Genomic DNA, 20,559 nt, shown 5'->3' with positions numbered 1-20,559 from the left:
TTTGTTACATTACAGCCTTATTTGAAAATGGATTTAATATTTTTTGCCCTCAATCTACACAAAATACTCCATGATGACAAAGTGAAGACCTGTTTTCAGATTTTTTTCCAAATGCATTAACAATAAATAACAGAAATACCTTATTTACTATTCAGACCCTTTGCCATGAGACTCGAAATTGAGCTCAGGTGCATCTTGTTTCCATTGATCATCCTTGAGATCTTTCTAAAACTTGGTTGGATGGCATTAATGATAAATTCAATTGATTGGACATGATTTGGAATGGCACACACCTGTCTATACATTGCCTTCAGAAAGTATTCAGACCCCTTGACCATAGAAACTTAAACAGGACACGCCCGTGCTCAGGTCTGTTCAACGCTGGTCCGACCAATCGGATTCCACGCTTCAAGATTGCTTCGATCACGTGGACTAGGATATGTTCCGCATAGCATCAGACAATAACATTGATGAATACGCTGATTCGGTGAGCGAGTTTATTAGCAAGTGCATTGGTGATGTTGTACCCACAGCGACTATTAAAACCTTCCCCAACCAGAAACCGTGGATTGATGGCAGCATTCACGCAAAGCTGAAAGTGCGAACCACTGTTTTTAATCAGGGAAAGGCGATCGGAAACATGACCGATGTAACGGCTTTCCTCCTCTTCGTCTGAGGAGGAGTAAGTATCGGACCAAAACGCAGCGTGGTAAGTGTCCATATTGATTCATTCAAAAAACACAACTGAACACTGGAACAAAATAATAAACGTGAAATATACAAAACTGAAACAGTACCGTGTGGCCCAAACACTCACACGGAAACAAACACCCACCAAACCCAGTTGGAAAAAAAAACTAACAACACCTGCCTCTGATTGAGAACCATACTAGGCCGAACACAGAAACCAAACATAGAAAAACAAACGTAGACTGCCCACCCCAAATCATGCCCTGACCATATAAACAAAGACAAAACAAAGGAACTAAGGTCAGAACGTGACAACCGAATGCAAACAGTGTAGCTATTCTCTCCGCAAGGCAATTAAACAAGCTAAGCGTCAGTATACAGACAAAGTAAAGTCGCAATTCAACGGCTCAGACACGAGAGGTATGTGGCAAGGTCTACAGTCAATCACGGACCGCAAAAAGAAAACCAGCCCTGTCGCGGACCTCGATGTCTTGCTCCCAGACAAACTAAACAACTTCTTTGCTCGCTTTGAGGACAATACAGTGCCACCGACATGGCCCTCTACCAAAACCAGCGGGCTCTCCTTCATTGCAGCCAACGTGAGTAAAACATTTAAACGTGTTAATTCTCACAAGGCTACCGGCCCAGACAGCATCCCTAGCCACGTCCTTAGAGCATGCGCAGACCAGCTGGCTGGTGTCTTTACGGGCATATTCAATCAATCCTTATCCCAGTCTGCTGTTCCCACATGCTTAAAGAGGGCCACCATTGTTCCTGTTCCCAAGAAAGCTAAGGTAACTGAGCTAAATGACTATCGCCCCGTAGCACTCACTTCCGTCATCGTGAAGTGCTTTGAGAGACTAGTCAAGGACCATATCACCTCCACCCTACCTGACACCCTAGACCCACTCCAATTTGTTTACCCCGCCAATAGGTTGACGTAATCGCAATCACACTGCACACTGCCCTAACCCATCTGGACAAGAGGAATACCTATGTAAGAATGCTGTTCATCGACTACAGCTCAGCATTTAACACCATAGCACACTCCAAACTCGTCATCAAGCTCAAGACCCTGGGTCTCGACCCCGACCTCTGCAACTGGGTCCTGGACTTCCTGACGGGCCGTCCGCAGGTGGTGAGGGTAGGAAACAAAATCTCCACCCCGCTGATCCTCAACACTGGGGCCCCACAAGGGTGAGTTCTCAACCCTCTCCTGTACTCCCTGTTCACCCATGACTGCGTGGCCATGTATGCCTCCAACTCAATCATCAAGTTTGCAGACAATACTATAGTGGTAGGTTTGATTACCAACAACGACGAGACGGCCTACAGGGAGGAGGTGAGAGCCCTCGGAGTGTGGTGTCAGGGAAATAACCTCACACTCAATGTCAACAAAACAACGGACATGATCGTGGACTTCAGGAAACAGCAGAGGGAGCAACCCCCTATCCACATCGACGAGACAGTGGTGGAGAAGGTGGAAAGTTTTAAGTTCTTCGGCGTACACATCACGGACAAACTGAAATGGTCCACCCACACAAACAGCGTGGTGAAGAAGGTGCAGCAGCGCCTCTTCAACCTCAGGAGGCTGAAGTAATTTGGCTTGTCACCAAAAACACACAAACTTTTACAGGTTCACAATCGAGAGCATCCTGTCGGGCTGTATCACTGCCTGGTACGGCAACTGCTCCGCCTACAACCGTAAGGCTCTCTAGAGGGGGCAAACTACCTGCCCTCCAGGACACCTACACCACCCGATGTCACAGGAAGGCCAAAAAGATCATCAAGGACAACAACCACCGAGCCACTGCCTGTTCACCCCGTTATCATCCAGAAGGCGAGGTCAGTACAGGTGCATCAAAGCTGGGACCGAGAGACTGAAAAACAGCTTCTATCTCAAGGCCATCAGACTGTTAATGTAACAGATCTCGTCCTCCCCTTTGAGGAGGAGTAGCGAGAAGGATCGGAGGACCAATGCGCAGCGTCGTAAGTGTCCATAATTATTTTTTTTTTTTTTTTACCTTTATTTAACCAGGCAAGTCAGTTAAGAACAAATTCTTATTTTCAATGACGGCCTGGGAACAGTGGGTTAACTGCCTGTTCAGGGGCAGAACGACAGATTTGTACCTTGTCAGCTCGGGGGATTGAACTCGCAACCTTCCGGTTACTAGTCCGACGCTCTAACCACTAGGCTACGCTGCCGCCCCACGGTTGTAATGTTTAATCAAACAGAACAGAACACTGGAACAAAACAATAAACGTGAATAAACTAAACAGTCCCGTGCGGTAACAAACACTGACTCGGAAGACAAACACCCACAACTCAAAAGTGAAACCAGGCTACCTAAGTATGTCAGGGACAACGATTGACAGCTGCCTCTGATTGAGAACCATACTAAGTCGAACACAGAAATCCCAAATTATAGAAAAACGAACATAGACAACCCACCCAACTCACGCCCTGACCATACTAAAACAAAGACATAACAAAGGAACTAAGGTCAGAACATGACAGTTAAACAGCAATCACTAACATTGAGTGGCTGCTGCCAACATACTGACTCAACTCTAGCCACTTTAATAATTAAAAATTGGATGTAATAAATGTATCGCTAGCCACTTTAAACAATGTCACTTTATATAATGTTTACATACCCTACATTACTCATCTCATATGTATATGCTGTACTCTATACCATCTACTGCATCTTGCATATGCCGTTCGGACATCGCTCATCCATATATTTTCCTTCCTTTACACTTGTGTGTATAAGGTAGTTGTGAAATTGTTAGATTACTTGTTAGATATTACTGCATGGTCGGAACTAGAAGCACAAGCATTTCACCACACTCGCATTAACATCTGCTAACAATTTGATTTGATGTAAGCAAGGGGCACCACCAAGCAAGAGGCACCATGAAGATCAAGAAGCTCTCCAAACAGGTCAGGGACAAAGTTGTGAAGAAGTACAGATCAGGGTTGGGTTATAAATAAATATCAGAAACTTTGAACATCCCACGGAGCACCGTTAAATCCATTATTAAAAAATTGAAAGAATTTGGCACCACAACAAACCTGCCAAGAGAAGGCTGCCCACCAAAACTCACAGACCAGGCAAGGAGGGCATTAATCAGAGAGGCAACAAAGAGACCGAAGATAACCCACAGCGGAGATTGGGGTATCTGTCCATAGTACCAATTTAAGCCGTACACTCCACAGACCTGGGCTTTACAGAAGAGTGTCCAGAAAAAAGCGATTGCTTAAAGAAAAAAATAAGCAAACACGTTTGGTGTTCGCCAAAAGGCATGTGGGAGACTCCCCAAACATATGAAAGGAGGTACTCTGGTCAGATGAGACTAACTATGAGCTTTTTAGCCATCAAGGAAAACACTATGTCTGGCACAAACCCAACACCTCTGACACCCAGGGAACACCATCCCCACAGTGAAGCATGGTGGTGGCAGCATCATGCTGTGGGGGTGTTTTTCATTGGCAGGGACTGGGAAACTGGTCAGAATTGAAGGAATGATGGATGGCGCTAAATACAGGGAAATTCTTGAGGGAAACATGTTTCAGTCTTCCAGAGATTTGAGACTGGGACGGAGGTTCACCTTCTAGCAGGACAATGACCCAAAGCATACTGCTAAAGCAACACTCGGGTGGAATGGCCTAGTCAAAGCCCAGACGTCAATCCAATTGAGAATATGTGGTATGACTTAGCTAGGTAAACTAAATGAACTCATGCAGAAACATGATTAAGCTCCTTCCTCTCTATTGACAGACTGATATCGCAACATACGTGCAAGGTAATTTACTTGTTACAAGACAAATAGAATACATGCTATTAATTTCGAAATATTTACTAAACGTATAAATAGTTTCACTTACTTACAGTTGTTGAAGGAGTGAATTGAAAGCCTCCCCATTCTACTTGCGACGTGGCTGCAGTTCCTTGTACGTCCCTTGACCCCACCCTTGAACTGTCATGCTCCGCTACACCTCACAAAACCAATCATCTGAGCACATAGTAGGCTGCGGAACCCATCCACCTTGAAGGAGCTAGAGCAGTTTTGCCTTGAATAATGGGAAAAACCTCAGTGGCTAGATGTGCCAAGCATATAGAGACATATCTCATGAGACTTACAGCTGTAATTGCTGCAAAAGGTGTCTCCACAAAGTATTGCCTTTGGGGGGTGAATAGTTATGCACGCTCAAGTTTTCAGTTTTTTTGTGTTATTTCTTGTTTGTTTCACAATAAAGAAATATTTTGTATCTTCAAAGTGGTAGGCATGTTGTGTAAATCAAATGATACAACCTCCCCCAAAAATCAATTTTATTTCCAGGTTGTAAGGCAACAAAATAGGAAAAATGCCGGGGGGGGGGGGGGTTCACAAGCCAATGTATAAGGTCCCACAGTTGACAGTGCGTGTCAGAGCAAAAACCAAGCCATGGGGTCGAAGGAATTGTTCGTAGAGCTCTGAGAAAGTATAGAGGCACAGATCTGGGGAAACGTACCAAAAAATGACTGCAGCATTCAAATCAAATCAAATCAAATTTATTTATATAGCCCTTCGTACATCAGCTGATATCTCAAAGTGCTGTACAGAAACCCAGCCTAAAACCCCAAACAGCAAGCAATGCAGGTGTAGAAGCATTGAAGTTCCCCAAGAACACAGTGGGTTCCATCATTCTTAAAAGGAAGAAGTTTGGAAGGTGCTTCAACAAAGTCCAGAGTAAAGAGTCTGAATACTTACGTAATAGTGATTTTTCAGTTTGTTACTTTTAATACATTTGCAAAAATAAAAACGTTTTTGCTTTGTCATTATGGGGTATTGCTTGTAGATTCATGAGGGGGAAAAAATTATTGAATCTATTTTAGAAAAAGGCTGTAACTTAACAAAATGTTGAAAAAGTCAAGGGGTCTGATACTTTCCGAATGCACAGTAAGGTCATGGGTCAGGTCATAGGTTAGGTTAGGTTTAAATTATATAGTCAATCTCAATGTGACTTGATTTGAAAGGAATAGCTCCAAGACAAAACATATGGTGAAAGAAACTCTCTCTCCACATACCTTTGGCCATGTAGTGTATAATAGGCATTTTATATAGGCGCATTTATTCTGGGCATAGTCTTATGATTAAATCGATATGTATATTGAATTGTCTTGAGTCGGTAAAAACATTGGGTAAAGCTTTTAGCCCACTAATTTTCCTTGGGGAAATCGTCCTCTAAAGCTGTGCCCACTGAATAAATGCATCAAAACATGTCTAATCTGCCAGCCTACTATGCGCTCAGATGATTGGTTTTGTGCGGTGTAGCGGAGCATGACAGTTCAAGGGCGTGGTCAAGGGACGTACAAGGAACTGCAACCACGTCGCAAGTAGAATCGAGAGGCTTTCAATTCACTCCTTCAATAAGTGCAAGTAAGTGAAACTATTTATACGTTTAGTAAATATTTCGGAATTAATAGCCGGTATTCTATTTGTATTGTAACAAGTAAATTACCTTGCACGCATGTTGCGATATCAGTCTGTCAATAGAGAGGAATGGAGCTTAATCATGTTTCTGCATGAGTTGATTTAGTTTACCTAGCTATCAATGGTCAGCAGCAGCACAGATACACATTTGAAATAAACTTTGCCTCGTAGAGTATGACCTGGTAGTGCCAAGGCTACATCATAGTGGATTTAGGACGAATGAGTGAACATGGATTCTCAGTGCCCTCATTAAATTGACAGATCAAATATTGAAATCGTGTTGATAAAGGGTTGTGGCTATCATTATTATTGTAAACTGTTCAAAATTAATATATTATCACATTTGTATTATTTGGGGTATTTTAAACATGTTCAGCCCCCTGATTAATACAGGCTACATCTTATGAAGGAGATGAGTTGAAGAGAGGAACCCACTTTAAATTATTGAGACATCCCCTTTGTTTTTCTGTTTTGGTGTTTCAGGAATGGCCCAGTTTGAGGAAGTATCCCAGAAGTCTGCTGTCCATCCTAAACCTGTAGGGTTGGTCCTATAGTATGGTACTGCTGGGTTCCGCACCAACTCTAAGCAGTTAGACCATGTCATGTTCCGAATGGGTTTACTGGCCACACTCCGCTCCAAGAAGACTAAAGCCACCATTGGAGTCATGGTCACTGCGTCACACAACCCTGAGGTGAGCCAAACCTAACACTTGCTTCCTTTTAATACCCTTCGCTGTACCTATATGGCTTCAGGGTCATTCCATGTCATTTCAAGCAAACCATGACATCTCAGATCGTTCTGAAATCATTTCTGTAGTTAGAAACAGATAATAGCATTCCTGCAACATTATTTTGTTGAAATATAATTTGATCTATGATAAATTAAGCTAATTGATTGCACCAAAATTGGCCATTTAATTTATAGGATTAATGTAATATTCAATAAATGTAGTACCTAACATCTGATTTGGACCAATTAGAAAAAAAGAATGATTAAGACATGAAGAATCCAAAGAAATGGTCAAAAGCCACACATGGACATTCTTTCTGACAAGTACTATGGAGCTGCAGCTCGGAGTATTGTTTTTTCATACTATGTAATATATTCTCAGTGAATTTGGGGAAGTTTTTTTCCAACCCTGTTCAGAGAAGTTAGTCATTGAAGCTGTTAGGTTTGTGTCCCATCCTACATCCTTATAATACCAGGTTCTGACCACTAGATGGTGGTGTTCCTGCTATTAGGTGATTTAAAAATATATATAATAATCCCCCCAATTTTGGAGAGTTCACACAAATTACATATTGGTTTCCTTACCCTGTCAACAGTTTATGGACAAGTTATGACAGCAACCCATGCTTGGTCCAAATCGGATGTTAGGTACTATATTTATATAATATTATATGAATCTTATACATTAAGATGGCCAATTTGGGTGCTTAATTGCTCAAATCAAATTATATTTCTAACAACAGAAACCATTTCAGAACAATCTGAGATGGAGGGTGTCAATCCTCTTACTTGTGCTTTTTAAGGTGGAACGATCGGTCTTTGACCGATAGTCCCTGGTTCTATTCTGGTCTGCTCTGAGGGCCACAAATAAAGCTGCTGATATTATTAGAAAAAGGTTGTCTGGAATTGATTTGCTTTCATGGAAACTATTGCTTTTCTGACTTACACAATATCCCAATCTCTATCTTTATCTCTCCCCTCCTCCCTCTCCATCTACCTCACCCCTAATATCCACACTATACTACAATCACCCCTTCCTGTTCCTTTCTTACCCCTTCCTTCCTTCTCTCCTCCTCTCCCTTCCCATCCACTATATCCCTCCACCCTCCCTCTCCAGGAGGATAACGGGGTTAAGCTGGTGGACACCATGGGGGAGATGGTGACCCCTGCGTGGGAGGGCTATGCCACCCAGCTGGCCAACACAGAGCAGGAGGGGCTCCTCACCGCCCTGAAGGACGTAATCGACAGAGAGGCCATCAGCATGGCCCAGGAGGCCAGCGTGTTTGTGAGTAAAGACACAAGGTACTGGGGTATTAACATTCTCTAGTCTAGAAACTACCGTAATTTCCGGACTATAAGCCGCTACTTTATTCCCACACTTTGAACCTCGCGGTTTATACAATGACGCGGCTAATTTATGGATTTTTCCCGCTTTCACAAGATTCATGCCGCCAAAAAACTGAGCACCGTCACATAATGTGACGTAATAATGTGACGTGTTTCGTTTAAAGGCTGTGTAAAGTTCATTTGTTTCAATGTACCGGTAGGCACCTGCGGCTTATAGACATGTGCGGCTTATTTATGTACAAAATACATATTTTTTAATAATTCAGTGGGTGCGGTTTATATTCAGGTCACTTTAGTAAAAATGTCACTTTAGGACCAATGGAATGATCTAAAATACTTAAACTCACCCCATCCGGGGCACCAGGTGATGCAATAAGAACTCAACCAAGGTTACCTCAGATATTTAATGTGATTGGTTGTGTTTCATCAGGCCCAGTAGTGAGAGCCTATCACAGGCAGTACTGGATGGAGTCCACGCCCTGGAAAGCCACAGTAAAGGTGCATTAACTCTTGGGTTTAACTACACCTTGATATTTGATTGTTGGTTTGAATTACAAAAATTGGTCAGCAGTTATAAGCAAGTTTATTCATTTGCAAGAACTTATACTTGCTTGTTATAATTGCTTGCTTGTTATTATAAGGTTAAACCAAGTAGCAGTTCACTGCTAGTAGCAGTTCAGACGCCTTTGTCTTGTCGTGTCCCATGTATATATATTTTTTCCTTTGTATATATTTTTTTTATATTTTTAACCTCAGTTTCAACATACTCTCCTGCAACCCGCCTCACCCAATGTGGTATGGATCTCCTATTTTCTATACTTAAGAACCGGAACCCCCAACAGAAGCTAGCCAGCTAACTAGCTAGTAGCCAGTTAGCCACTGCTAGCGGCCATCAGCTATACATTTCCATCCCTAACTATAACATTTTCCAACAAGATAGAACTGCCAAAGGGGGCAGAGTTAGCCTGCAGAGTTCTGTCATACTATCCAGGTCTGTGCCCAAACAATTTCAGTTTCTACTTCTAAAAATCCAGAAACAAATCTCTCACTGTTGCTGCTTGACCACCTTCTGCCCCCAGCTGTGCCCTGGACACCATATGTGAATTGATTGCCCCCCATCTATCTTCAGAGCTCGTACTGTTAGGTGACCTAAACTGGGACATGCTTAACACCCCGGCCATCCTACAATCTAAGCTAGATGCCCTCAATCTCACACAAATTATCAATGAACCTACCAGGTACAACCCCAAGGATATTGACCTCATTCTGTCAGTAGAGGATGCCTGGTAGTTTTTTTAAAAGTGCTTTCCTCACCAACTTAAATAAGCATGCCCCGTTCAAAAAATGTAGAACCTGGAACAGATATAGCCCTTGGTACACTCCAGACCTGACTGCCCTTGACCAGCACAAAAACAACCTGTGGTGTACTGCATTAGCATCAAATAGCCCCCGCGATATGCAACTTTTCAGGGAAGTTATACACCGGCAGTTAGGAAAGCAAAGGCTAGCTTTTTCCAAACAGAGATCCTGTAGCACAAACTCCAAAATGTTCTGGGACACTGTAAAGTCCATGGAGAATAAGAGCACCTCCTCCAAGCTTCCCACTGCACTGAGGCTAGGAAACACTGTCACCACCAATAAATCCACGATAATTGAGAATTTCAATAAGCATTTTTCTACAGCTGGCCATGCTTTCCACCTGGCTACCCCTACCCCAGTCAACAGCCCTGCACCTCTCCACAGCAACCCCCAAGCCTCCCCATTTCCCCTTCACCCAAATCCTGACAGCTGATGTTCTGAAAGAGTTGCAAAATCTGGACCCCTACAAATCAGCTGGGATAGACAATCTGGACACTCTCTTTCTAAAATTATCCACCGCAATTGTTGCAACCCATATTACTAGCTTGTTCAACCTCTCTTTTGTATCGCCTGAGATCCTAAAAGATTGGAAAGCTGCTGCGGTCATCCCCCTCTTCAAAGGGGGAGACACTCTGGACCCAAACTCTTACAGATCTATATCTATCCTACCCTGCCTTTCTAAGGTCTTCGAAAGCCAAGTTAACAAACAGATCACCGGCCATTTCGAATCCCACCATACCTTCTCCACTATGCAATCTGGTTTCCGAGCTGGTCATGGGTGCACCTCAGCCACGCTCAAGGTCCTATCATAACCACCATCTATAAAAGACAATACTGTGCAGCCATATTCATCGACCTGGCCAAGGCTTTCGACTCTGTCAATCACCACATTCTTATCGGCAGACTCAATGTGATTGGTTGTGTTACATCAGGCCCAGTAGTGAGAGCCTATCATAGGCAGTACTTGGTTTCTCAAATGACTGCCTCGCCTGGTTCACCAACTACTTCTCAGACAGAGTTCAGAATGTCGAATCGGAGGGCCTGTTTTCCGGCCCTTGGCAGTCTCTATGGGGGTGCCACAGGGTTCAGTTCTCGGGCCAACTCTTTTCTCTGTATACATCAATGACATCACTCTTGCTGCTGGTGATTCTCTGATCCACCTCTACGCTGATGACACCATTCTGTATACTTCTGGCCCTTCTTTGGGCACTGTGTTAACTACCCTCCAGACGAGCTTCAATGCCACACAATTCTCCTTCCGTGGCCTCCAACTGCTCTTAAATGCAAGTAAAACTAAATGCATGCTCTTCAACCGATCACTGACCGCACCTGCCTCCCGTCCAGCATCACCACTCTGGACGGTTCTGACTTAGAATATGTGGACAATTACAAATACCTAGGTGTCTGGTTAAACTGTAAACTCTTCTTCCAGACTCACATTAAGCATCTTCAATCCAAAGTTAAATCTAGAATCGGCTTCCTATTTCGCAGCATAGCATTCTTCACTCATGCTGCCATACATACCCTCATAAAACTGACTATCCTACCGATCCTTGACTTCGGCGATGTCATTTACAAAATTGCCTCCAACACTCAGCATATTGGATGCAGTCTATCACAGTGCCATCCGTTTTGTCACCAAAGCCCCATATACTACCCACCACTGCGACCGGTATGCTCTCATTGGCTGGCCCTCGCTTCATATTCGTCACCAAACCCACTGGCTCCAGGTCATCTATAAGTCTTTGCTAGGTAAAGCCCCGCCTTATCTCAGCTCACTGGTCATCATAGTAGCACCCACCCATAGCAAGCGCTCCAGCAGGTGTATTTCACTGGTCACCCACAAAGCCGCCTTTCCTTCCAGTTCTCTGCTGCCAATGACTGGAACGAATTGCAAAAATCACTGAAGCTGGAGACTCATATCTCCCTCACTAACTTTAAGCATCAGCTGTCAGAGCAGCTCACAGATCATTGCACCTGTACATAGCCCATCTGTAAATAGCCCATCCAACTACCCCATTCCCATATTGTTATTTATTTTTTGCTTCTTTGCACCCCAGTATCTCTGCTTGCACATCTATCACGGCAGTGATAAATTGTAATTACTTCACCACTACGGACTGTTTATTTCCTTACCTCCCTAATCTTACCTCAGTTGCACATACTGTATATAGGTTTTTTCTATTGTGTTATTGACTGTATTTTTGTTTATTCCACGTGTAACTCTGTGTTTGTGTCGCACTGCTTTCCTTAACTTGGCCAGGTCGCAGTTGTAAATGAGAACTTGTTCTCAACTGGCCTACCTGGTTAAATAAAGGTAAAATAATTGTTAATTCAAATGAATGTTACCCATTCCACCCCCTCTCTCCAGGTGCCTAACCGTACAGATGATCAGAAGGCCCTGCTGGTGGATGGGGCTAATGGTATTGGTGCTCTGAAGGTGTGTGAGATGGAGACCTACCTAAAGAAAGAGCTGCAGCTGTCCCTCTTCAACGACGGCTCCAGCGGAAAACTCAACCACCTGTGTGGAGCCGACTACGTCAAAGTACAACAGAAAGGTCCCATAGGTGCGAAAAGAGACGAGTTGACCTCAACTTGTCTCTTTTCGATCTATGTCTGCATGTCAATAGACCCCAAATAGCATCCTCTCCCAGTTTACTCTTTTTCATTTTTTTAAAATCTGCACTACATCTGTATTGAGGTGTGTGTGTGTGTATATATGTATATATTACATAAAAAATTTTTTTAAAGCAAGCTGTGTGTAGGGAAGGTGAAACAAACTAGGAAAGGAAGCTATTTATGATTGAGACGCATCCTTGGCAGAGGCAGGTCTCAACTCTGGGTGTGTCCAAATCTATGGTGAGATCGTAACAGAACTTCGACCCATGGGTGTCTCTCTCAGGCTACAGGTGACTGATAAACTTTTTTGTCTCGTAATGAAATACAGGACACTCGGGTTTGTTATATTATTATGCTGTTCCCATGTTTGTCCACCAGAGAGGAAGACATCTCAATGAATCACATTACGTATACTGCTGGCTTCAGCCAAACTCCTTTAGAGAAGGGTCAGAGCCATCCACTCTGTCTGTATTGCTCTCTCCCTCGTTTTCCCATCCCAATCTTTCTCCTCTTTTGTCTCACATCTTTCTCTAGGTGTGGAGATGAGTGCAGGGGAGCGTTGCTGTTCGTGTGATGGTGATGCTGATCGTATTGTTTATTACTACTGCGACTCAGCAGGGAGATTTCACCTGCTAGACGGGAGACAAGATTGCCACCCTCATCAGCACATACCTCAAAGAACTGCTTACACAGGTATACACCCACGCACTCGCTATACTCACCTGTGATGCTTAAACATGCCCCTACATAACACACCAACTCCTCCTCATTCAGAAGTGTGCACACACTGACATGTTCCCCTGTGTGTGTTTTGATTTGCGCAGGCTGGTCTTGACCTACAAATAGCTGTGGTACAGACGGCATACGCTAACGGCAGCTCTACACGCTACCTGGAAGACACCATGAAGGTGAGGACACACAAACACACACACACACCTTAGTCGCTCCAACACACATGCGATCAGTGCTGACCTCTCCTCCCTCCAGGTGATAGTGCGGTGTACCGAGACCGGAGTGAAACACCTTCACCATGCAGCCCAGGAGTTTGACATTGGTGTTTACTTCGAGGCCAACGGCCACGGGACTGTGAGTAGGAAACCGACTTGCACATACTTACACACTAATCTGTGATGGGTAGATTGCCTGTCTGTATGATTGCGGTCCTGTCTCAGGTCTTGTTCAGTAAAGAAGCAGATGAGAAGATCTAGCAGCTAGCCCGGGACTCCAACACCAACGACAAGAGGGAAAACGCTGCACTGCTACTGCAGAACACGGTCAACCTCATCAACCAGGTATGACTACACACGGCCATGGCAACACAATCAACCGTTTTTAGCAATAGTGACTACACACGTTCGTTGCAATTTAAGGGTCCAATCCTGTATGCATAACTGACATTTTCTCTCGCTCTCACTGTAGACCGTAGGAGATGCTATCTCTGACATGCTACTGATTGAGGCGGTGTTAACCATCAGAGGGATGACCGTAAAACAGTGGGACGCCATCTACACAGACCTGCCCAACAGACAGCTCAAAGTCAAGGTGTGTGTTTGCGTGGGTGGTTGCATCGTATGTTACTTTAAATGCCTGTATAATAAGGAAATCTTGTACATATGTTTTAACACTGTTTAACACTGTTTATCCCAGTGCCTCAGTTGCAGTGTTGTGTGGCCTGTAGGTGGCAGACCGGAGTGTGATTGGCACTACAAATGCAGAAAGGAGAACAGTGAGTCCAGCAGGTCTGCAGGAGGCCATAGACAGCCTGGTGAATAAGCACAGACAGGCACGCTCCTTTGTCCGCCCCTCAGGTACTGAGGATGTTGTCCGAGTGTACGCCGAGGCAGACACACAGGTGGGACTTAGACGCTGACACTCAAACCTACTTGAATAAAAAAAAACACTGAGCGATAGGGATTCACTCAATTCACATTTCTTTGTTCACTTACTATGCCTTTACCTTTCTTTACTCTTTCTTTTTCTGTTCTCTCACTGTCTGAGGGTGATGTGTGTTTCAGGAGAGTGCTGATGCCCTGGCACATGAAGTTAGCCTGGCAGTGTACCGAATCGCAGGAGGAGTGGGAGAGGAGGCCAAACCTTTATAAACAGGCATTATGCAATGTCTGTCGAGCACATTTTTTTATCGCGAATCTAATGACAGCTTCCTCAACCCATGATTCTACGTCAGATTTGTAGTCTTCATCAGGTGCCAAATCATTTTATAATGTGCACTGCATTTAATACTGTGTTCTCACTTTTCTATGAGTCTGAACAATTTGATTTGTCAATGTGAATGAAAGGGAATCACTGTATTGGACAATGAAGGGAAAATATGCTAAATAAGGTTAGACTTGTAATCCTCTTATTTTTTTTACCCAACCTTAATCCTCTGTCAATGTAGTGGTAATAGTGGTAAGTGGGTGGGGTTACATGTTTACATTAGCAGTTATTGTAGATCAATTTTGTATTACTGTTTTATAGTGGAGTAATTGCACTGCTCTGAACGGACCTCAATCTACGTAACATTGCAAAAATCAGAAACTTTCTGTCCAAAAATGAAGAAAAATGAATCCATGCTTTTGTCACTTCTAGGTTAGACTACTGCAATGCTCTACTTTCCGGCTTCCCGGATAAAGCACTAAATAAACTTCAGTTAGTGCTAAATACGGCTGCTAGAATCCTGACTAGAACCAAAAAAATGTGATCATATTACTCTAGTGCTAGCCTCCCTACACTGGCTTCCTGGCAAGGGCTGTTTTCAAGGTTTTACTGCTAACCTACAAAGCATTACATGGGCTTGCTCCGACCTTTCTCTCTGATTTGGTCCTGCCGTACATACCTACAAGTACGCTACGGTCACAAGACACAGGCCTCCTAATTGTCCCTAGAATTTCTAAGCAAACAGCTGGAGGCAGGGCTTTCTCCTATAGAGCTCCATTTTTATGGAATGGTCTGCCTACCCATGTGAGAGACGCAAACTCGGTCTCAACCTCAAGTCTTTACTGAAGACTCATCTCTTCAGTGGGTCATATGATTGAGTGTAGTCTGGCCCAGGAGTGGGAAGGTGAACGGAAAGGCTCTGGAGCAACGAACCGCCCTTGCTGTCTCTGCCTGGCCGGTTCCCCTCTTTCCACTGGGATTCTCTGCCTCTAACACTATTACAGGGGCTGAGTCACTGGCTTACTAGGGCTCTTTCATACCGTCCCTGGGAGGTGTGCGTCACTTGAGTGGGTTGAGTCACTGATGTGATCTTCCTGTCTGGGTTGGCGCCCCCCCTTGGGTTGTGCCGTGGCGGAGATCTTTGTGGGCTGTACTCGGCCTTGTCTCAGGATGGAAGTTGGTGGTTGAAGATATCCCTCTAGTGGTGTGGGGGCTGTGCTTTGGCAAAGTGGGTGGGTTTATATCCTTCCTGTTTGGCCCTGTCCGGCGGTGTCATTCGATGGGGCCACAGTGTCTCCTGACCCCTCCTGTCTCAGCCTCCAGTATTTATGCTGCAGTAGTTTGTGTCGGGGGGCTAGGGTCAGTAAAAATAGGAAACTAGACATCAAATTTGTCCAACTTTTTTTGTATTTTGTTGTTGACCTAAATATGTTTGGAAATTACCACATCGAGAGAAAAATACGATAATTGCTTTGCTGGTTTTTAATTTTATTTGTTGCTTGTAGAGCGATATGGTTCTCAGACACACACACAGGGAGTTAAAGGCTAACAGAAAGGCAATGTGAGGCTAAGAGGGAGTTTAGTGCAGGCAGAGACAGAGACACAGAGAAGAGGACCATAGAGGTCCTGATCCTGAAGACCACTATCCTAGGGGGTTGGTGTGGGTTACATTTTTGGGGGCAAGGGTGGAAGGGCTGGGGCTTAGGTCTCAAGGGGTCTAACATTCATTCGGTGGTGTAGGAGTTAGGAGCCTGGACTTCCATTTCTAGTCCTCGTCTGTGTCGTCAGCAGCTCCAGAGATGGTAATGGTGCATTCCTGTGTGTCGCTCTCATACATGTCATCTGTCTTAACTGTTCTGAGAGAAAATGGGAAAGGGCAGGCAAAAAGGGGTTTGAAAACAACACTGGGTGACAAATATATTTTATACAAATATATAAAAATGTCCTCAATCACTTATTCAGATGACAAAACAGACTACCGGTATGCCATATTTTATCCACAGATTATTGGTAAGATTATCTCCCAGTATGGTTTAAATTATGACCCAGGCTTGCTCTACCTGATGAGAAGAGTCTTCCGCTCAGTCATCTCCACTGACTGTTCCTCGAAGCTCCCCGTCTGGCTCTCTGGTGATATCACTGCCCCGCCAGGGGCCTCTTTGGTGCCTCCGTATCCAATACCAGGGGCTCTGCCCAGCCCGGCCCCGTATCCGCTGACAGAGGCGGCACTAACCGAGGCAGAGGTGGAGCTAGCGCTGATGGCCACTCTTCCTCCATCCAGGGACATGCTCTGTACCATGGTGCTGAGACGGGTGTCCTCGCCTTCGATCAGCGCCCTGCCAAATACACAACCACAGCGAAGACACGCAAAATCACAGATTTACACTTAGCAACCATAAAGTAGGCTGCATATCAAAAGAGTTGTGTTGCTGCATGCCTCCTCTTTTTCATCTCTACAGATTTGACAAACCCAGGATAGCTGAAAGCAATATGGAGGACACCTACTTGGTGCAATCTGCATTTACCTGTCCAGTTATTTTCTCTTCAATGGGAAATGAGGAGCAGAAAAGGCCTGTTTAGACTATAGGGGAGTTATGATTGTCACCTGTAGGTGGTGATCTCAATCTCCAGGGCCATCTTGACGTTGAGCAGCTCCTGGTACTCTCTCAGCAGCAGAGCTATCTTCTCCTTCATCACCATCAGCTCCATCTTCAGCCCCTCAATACGCTCCTGTGGGAAACACACACAAGCTTTTAGGTCATAGGGAGCCAATTGTGACCGGCAGTCCATTTGAAAGTACTCTCACTTATTGCCCACTTTGTAGAGCAAATATCCATTCTGACCTCCCATGCTTCTTTCTACAGTAAAGGTGTGTCGTGAGAGTAGTACAACTCACACGCAGTGTCTCCTCTTCTTTCTTGTGTCTCGCCACAGCATCACGAATCTGAACCTCCAGAGACTCATTTCTCATTTTCATAGACTCCAACTCACGCTCCAGGTTTAAGCTCTACACACAAGAGACAAACACACACACACACACACACGTGTGTTTTCAATCTGTTGCCTATTGGTGTCAATAACAGTATTATCGATTATAAGAAAAGAGGGTCCCAGTTACATCTTTCTTGTAACTTGCGATTTCCTCCCTCACACTTCGAACGCTTTGAACGTGTTTGGTTGTCACATTGTTCAGGTCCTGGAACTTTGACTTGTACCAAGCGTCCATCTCCTGAGGAAGACCAGAAACAAAATGGATTCAGTTTTCTGTGTAATTATGTAATCAAGTATGAAGTTATGTGTAATAAATATGTAATAATATCTGCAATTGGTACCTGTAGGTTTCTGGCAGCGATGCTGTCGTACTGGGACTGGATTTGTTTGAGGGCGGAGGAGAGGTCAGGAAGGGCAAAGGTCATGTCCACCTTCGCCACCGCCACATAGATCTGCTGCATCAGTTCCTCAATTTCCTGACCGGGGCAAATAAAATGGAGACTATTCATTCCTTCTGTGAATTTCGCTTTCATTCTTATCTGTGGAAACCCTAACTTCCTAACTCAGCCCGCCATGCAGTTTTCACAGTTAGTCGATAAAGTTTGCATCACAAAACTGTCAATCACTAGGCCCATGATACAAACTCTCCCACTTTAACTCATATACTGTCATAAGTAATGTGTGAATCCAGCTGAATGCCTGTGATGGCCACAAATCATACTAAACAGATGCTGCTACAGACACATACAGTATGTAAGATACAGTATGTTACACAGATAGAAAAGGACTACCTCCATCTGAAAATAGATACAAAGGTATTTTGCCCCTCTGTGAATCAAGACAGTGAAAGACACTTATACCTGTGAATACAGCTACCTTCCTCATTGGGAAAACAGACGTAGACACAGATATAGACCCAGACGTGTTACCTCTTTGTGAACTCTGGTCAGGAAGGCCAGCTCCACCTCCAGGTTCTCCAGCTGTTTCTCCAGGCCGATACGGGCCGAGGTGGCTCTATCCACATCCTGCCAGACAGGTTAGAGGATTAATTATTAGTTTAGTTTAGAGTTTATACACAGGAATAACTGAGAAGACAGTAAATTGTTTCATGACAGCCTGGTAAATGAGGTAGGTGATTCTGTGAGTACACAATTTGAGTTCATGTTGACATTGTTTAATGCTTATGTCTGCATCTGTGTTTGACTCACGGGGCGGAAGGCTTCGATCTCCAACTCTGCATTCTTCCTGGCCTCCAGAGCCTCCTCATATTTGACCTTGAGCACCTCCACCTGTCCTGCCATGGCCCCCTTGGCTGCTACAGCCAGGTCCTTAGGGTGGAGGAAACACAGTCAAACCCAATACCAGTCTGTCTCATCCCAGTCCACCATTGTAAAAGTAAATATCATGCATAGGCTATAGGTGGGCCGTATTGGTGGTCATAAAGCTCACCCTCTGTACTCTCATCTGCTCCGTTATCCGGTGGAGCTCTCTCAGCTGTCCCTCGTAGAGCTGTCTCAGCCCAGACGGCTTCATATAGCGGTTCTTCAGAGCATCAATCTCAACCTCCAGCAGCTTGTTCTGCCCCTCCAGAGTACGCACCTGGGACAGAACATTGGTTTGTGAGTGAGAAAGAGCGCAGAAAAGATAGGTTTGCATGAAAGTGTGACATAGAGTTTGAGTGAGAGAGAGGAGAGTATGAGTGACAGAATGTGTGAGATGAGGCGTGGTCTTGCCTTCTCGATGTAGATAGCCAGGCGGTCGTTGAGGGCCACCATCTCCTTCCTCTCGCCTGTGCGGGTGCTCATGAATTCTTGGTTCTCCGCTGCAGCTGCATCCAGGTCCAGGCTGGGCCCCAGGCCCTTGTTCATTCCGAAGCACAGGGCCCCCATACTCACACTGCTGTGGTAAGGACAGGAGTGGACAAGGCCAGTCATCAACTGTCCACTATATTTGACTTCATTACATTTTTAATCTGGATTATTCAGGTAATGAAATAATCAGAATAGGTCTGATACTCAAAGTGAAATATATTTTATCAATAGAAATAAGTGTCCCATTAGGAATCAATTCAGTGAGTATTAGGCTATGCCTACAATTATAAATGAGGCAGTATTTCTGTGAAAGAACAAATGGATAGTTAATGCTGATATTGCATTAAAACCTCAACTGTAGCCTATAATGGTCCTATCCATAGAGAATACAACTTCAAGAGAGTTGTTTTACCTGGTCATACGGGATTTACGGCTGCTGGAGGGGTTCCTCCTCCCCATGGTTCCACCGCTGCGACTGTAGCTGGCAGAGCGGTGACGTACATCCCGTCGGGTCGGTGAAGGGCTCGAAACCCGCACCTGGTAGGAAGCAGAGGAGGAGGCAAGGGCGCCCTCGAAGTGGCGGCGGTAAGAAGACATCCTTTCTGGGCTGCGACTCATGATGACGGCCTGTAACTTGTCTTTACCTTCACTCAATACTGGAAACTGTTCACACTTCGTTGGAATGGGATAGTGGTGCTTTTATACCTGGGCTCTCTTCTTCAGCCCTTCCCAGTTTCCACCACCAGGGCAAGACGCACCAGCGGCGAGGAATTTAGAACCTCCCCATTCCGAAGGCTGACCGTCCCTGCAAAAATCTATCATGGTTCCGTGAAGAGACTACAGTGGTAAAAATAGAGGGTTGAATGAGTCTTAATACAATGACTGTTATTACACTGGAATGTTTACTGTAGCCAACAGAGCAGAATAATCTACTCCTCGATGCAGGCTGTATCACAACCGGCCGTGATTGGGAGTCCCATAGTGTCGGCGCATAATTGGCCCAGCGTCGTCCGGGTTTGGCCGGTGTAGGCCGTCATTGTACGTAAGAATTTGTTCTTAACTGACTTGCCTAGTTAAATAAAGGTTAAATAAAAATGTTGTTTCTGTCTTTTTTTAGTGTGGCCTATCCACAGCTTGGTTATTTATCCATGTAATTATCCCATCTAAAGTTCATATGGGTTAATGAGGATGAATAACAATTATAGTCAATTATTGTATTAAAAACATAGACGTGACAAATATTTAACCTCATTTGCATTACTCATTACCAACCTATTCATGGATAAGGTCGTAAAAAGATGGGGTGTGGACGGCTTCCTGATACTGTCATCTCTCCAAGACTGGAATCATATGATCACTGTGAGGCTGCATAGC

At 44.5% G+C, this 20,559-nt stretch overlaps 1 protein-coding gene and 1 pseudogene across 1 annotated transcript; one reads left to right on the top strand and one right to left on the bottom strand.

The window, feature by feature from the left end:
* Nucleotides 1-6,656: 6,656 nt before the first annotated feature.
* Nucleotides 6,657-14,818, top strand: LOC109901383 (phosphoacetylglucosamine mutase-like; annotated as a pseudogene).
* A 1,046-nt stretch (nucleotides 14,819-15,864) lies between these two features.
* Nucleotides 15,865-19,803, bottom strand: ngs (notochord granular surface). Its single transcript, XM_020495969.2, has 11 exons — nucleotides 19,598-19,803; nucleotides 19,108-19,273; nucleotides 18,824-18,973; nucleotides 18,583-18,702; nucleotides 18,304-18,399; nucleotides 17,716-17,850; nucleotides 17,502-17,612; nucleotides 17,280-17,390; nucleotides 16,989-17,113; nucleotides 16,444-16,719; nucleotides 15,865-16,239 (listed from the first exon to the last, which is right to left on the bottom strand). Exons 1-11 carry the CDS (start codon nucleotides 19,801-19,803, stop codon nucleotides 16,149-16,151), a joined length of 1,587 nt encoding a protein of 528 aa, XP_020351558.1. The 3' UTR covers nucleotides 15,865-16,148.
* Nucleotides 19,804-20,559: the final 756 nt, after the last annotated feature.

Source organism: Oncorhynchus kisutch, linkage group LG12, assembly GCF_002021735.2.
Source record: "Oncorhynchus kisutch isolate 150728-3 linkage group LG12, Okis_V2, whole genome shotgun sequence".
Classification (NCBI taxonomy): domain Eukaryota; kingdom Metazoa; phylum Chordata; class Actinopteri; order Salmoniformes; family Salmonidae; genus Oncorhynchus; species Oncorhynchus kisutch.
The sequence above is the reverse complement of the archived record's forward strand: the minus strand, read 5'-3'. Positions and strand labels throughout refer to the sequence as shown.

Bases quoted from the DNA above. Each gene is read 5' to 3' on its own strand.
- ngs (XM_020495969.2), bottom strand. From the start codon at position 19,803: ATGAGTCGCAGCCCAGAAAGGATGTCTTCTTACCGCCGCCACTTCGAG. The intron at 18,974-19,107 runs GCAAGACCACGC...GTTCTGTCCCAG, and splicing joins TGGCTATCTACATCGAGAAG to GTGCGTACTCTGGAGGGGCA. The intron at 18,703-18,823 runs GTGAGCTTTATG...CTCCACCCTAAG, and splicing joins AGCAGATGAGAGTACAGAGG to GACCTGGCTGTAGCAGCCAA.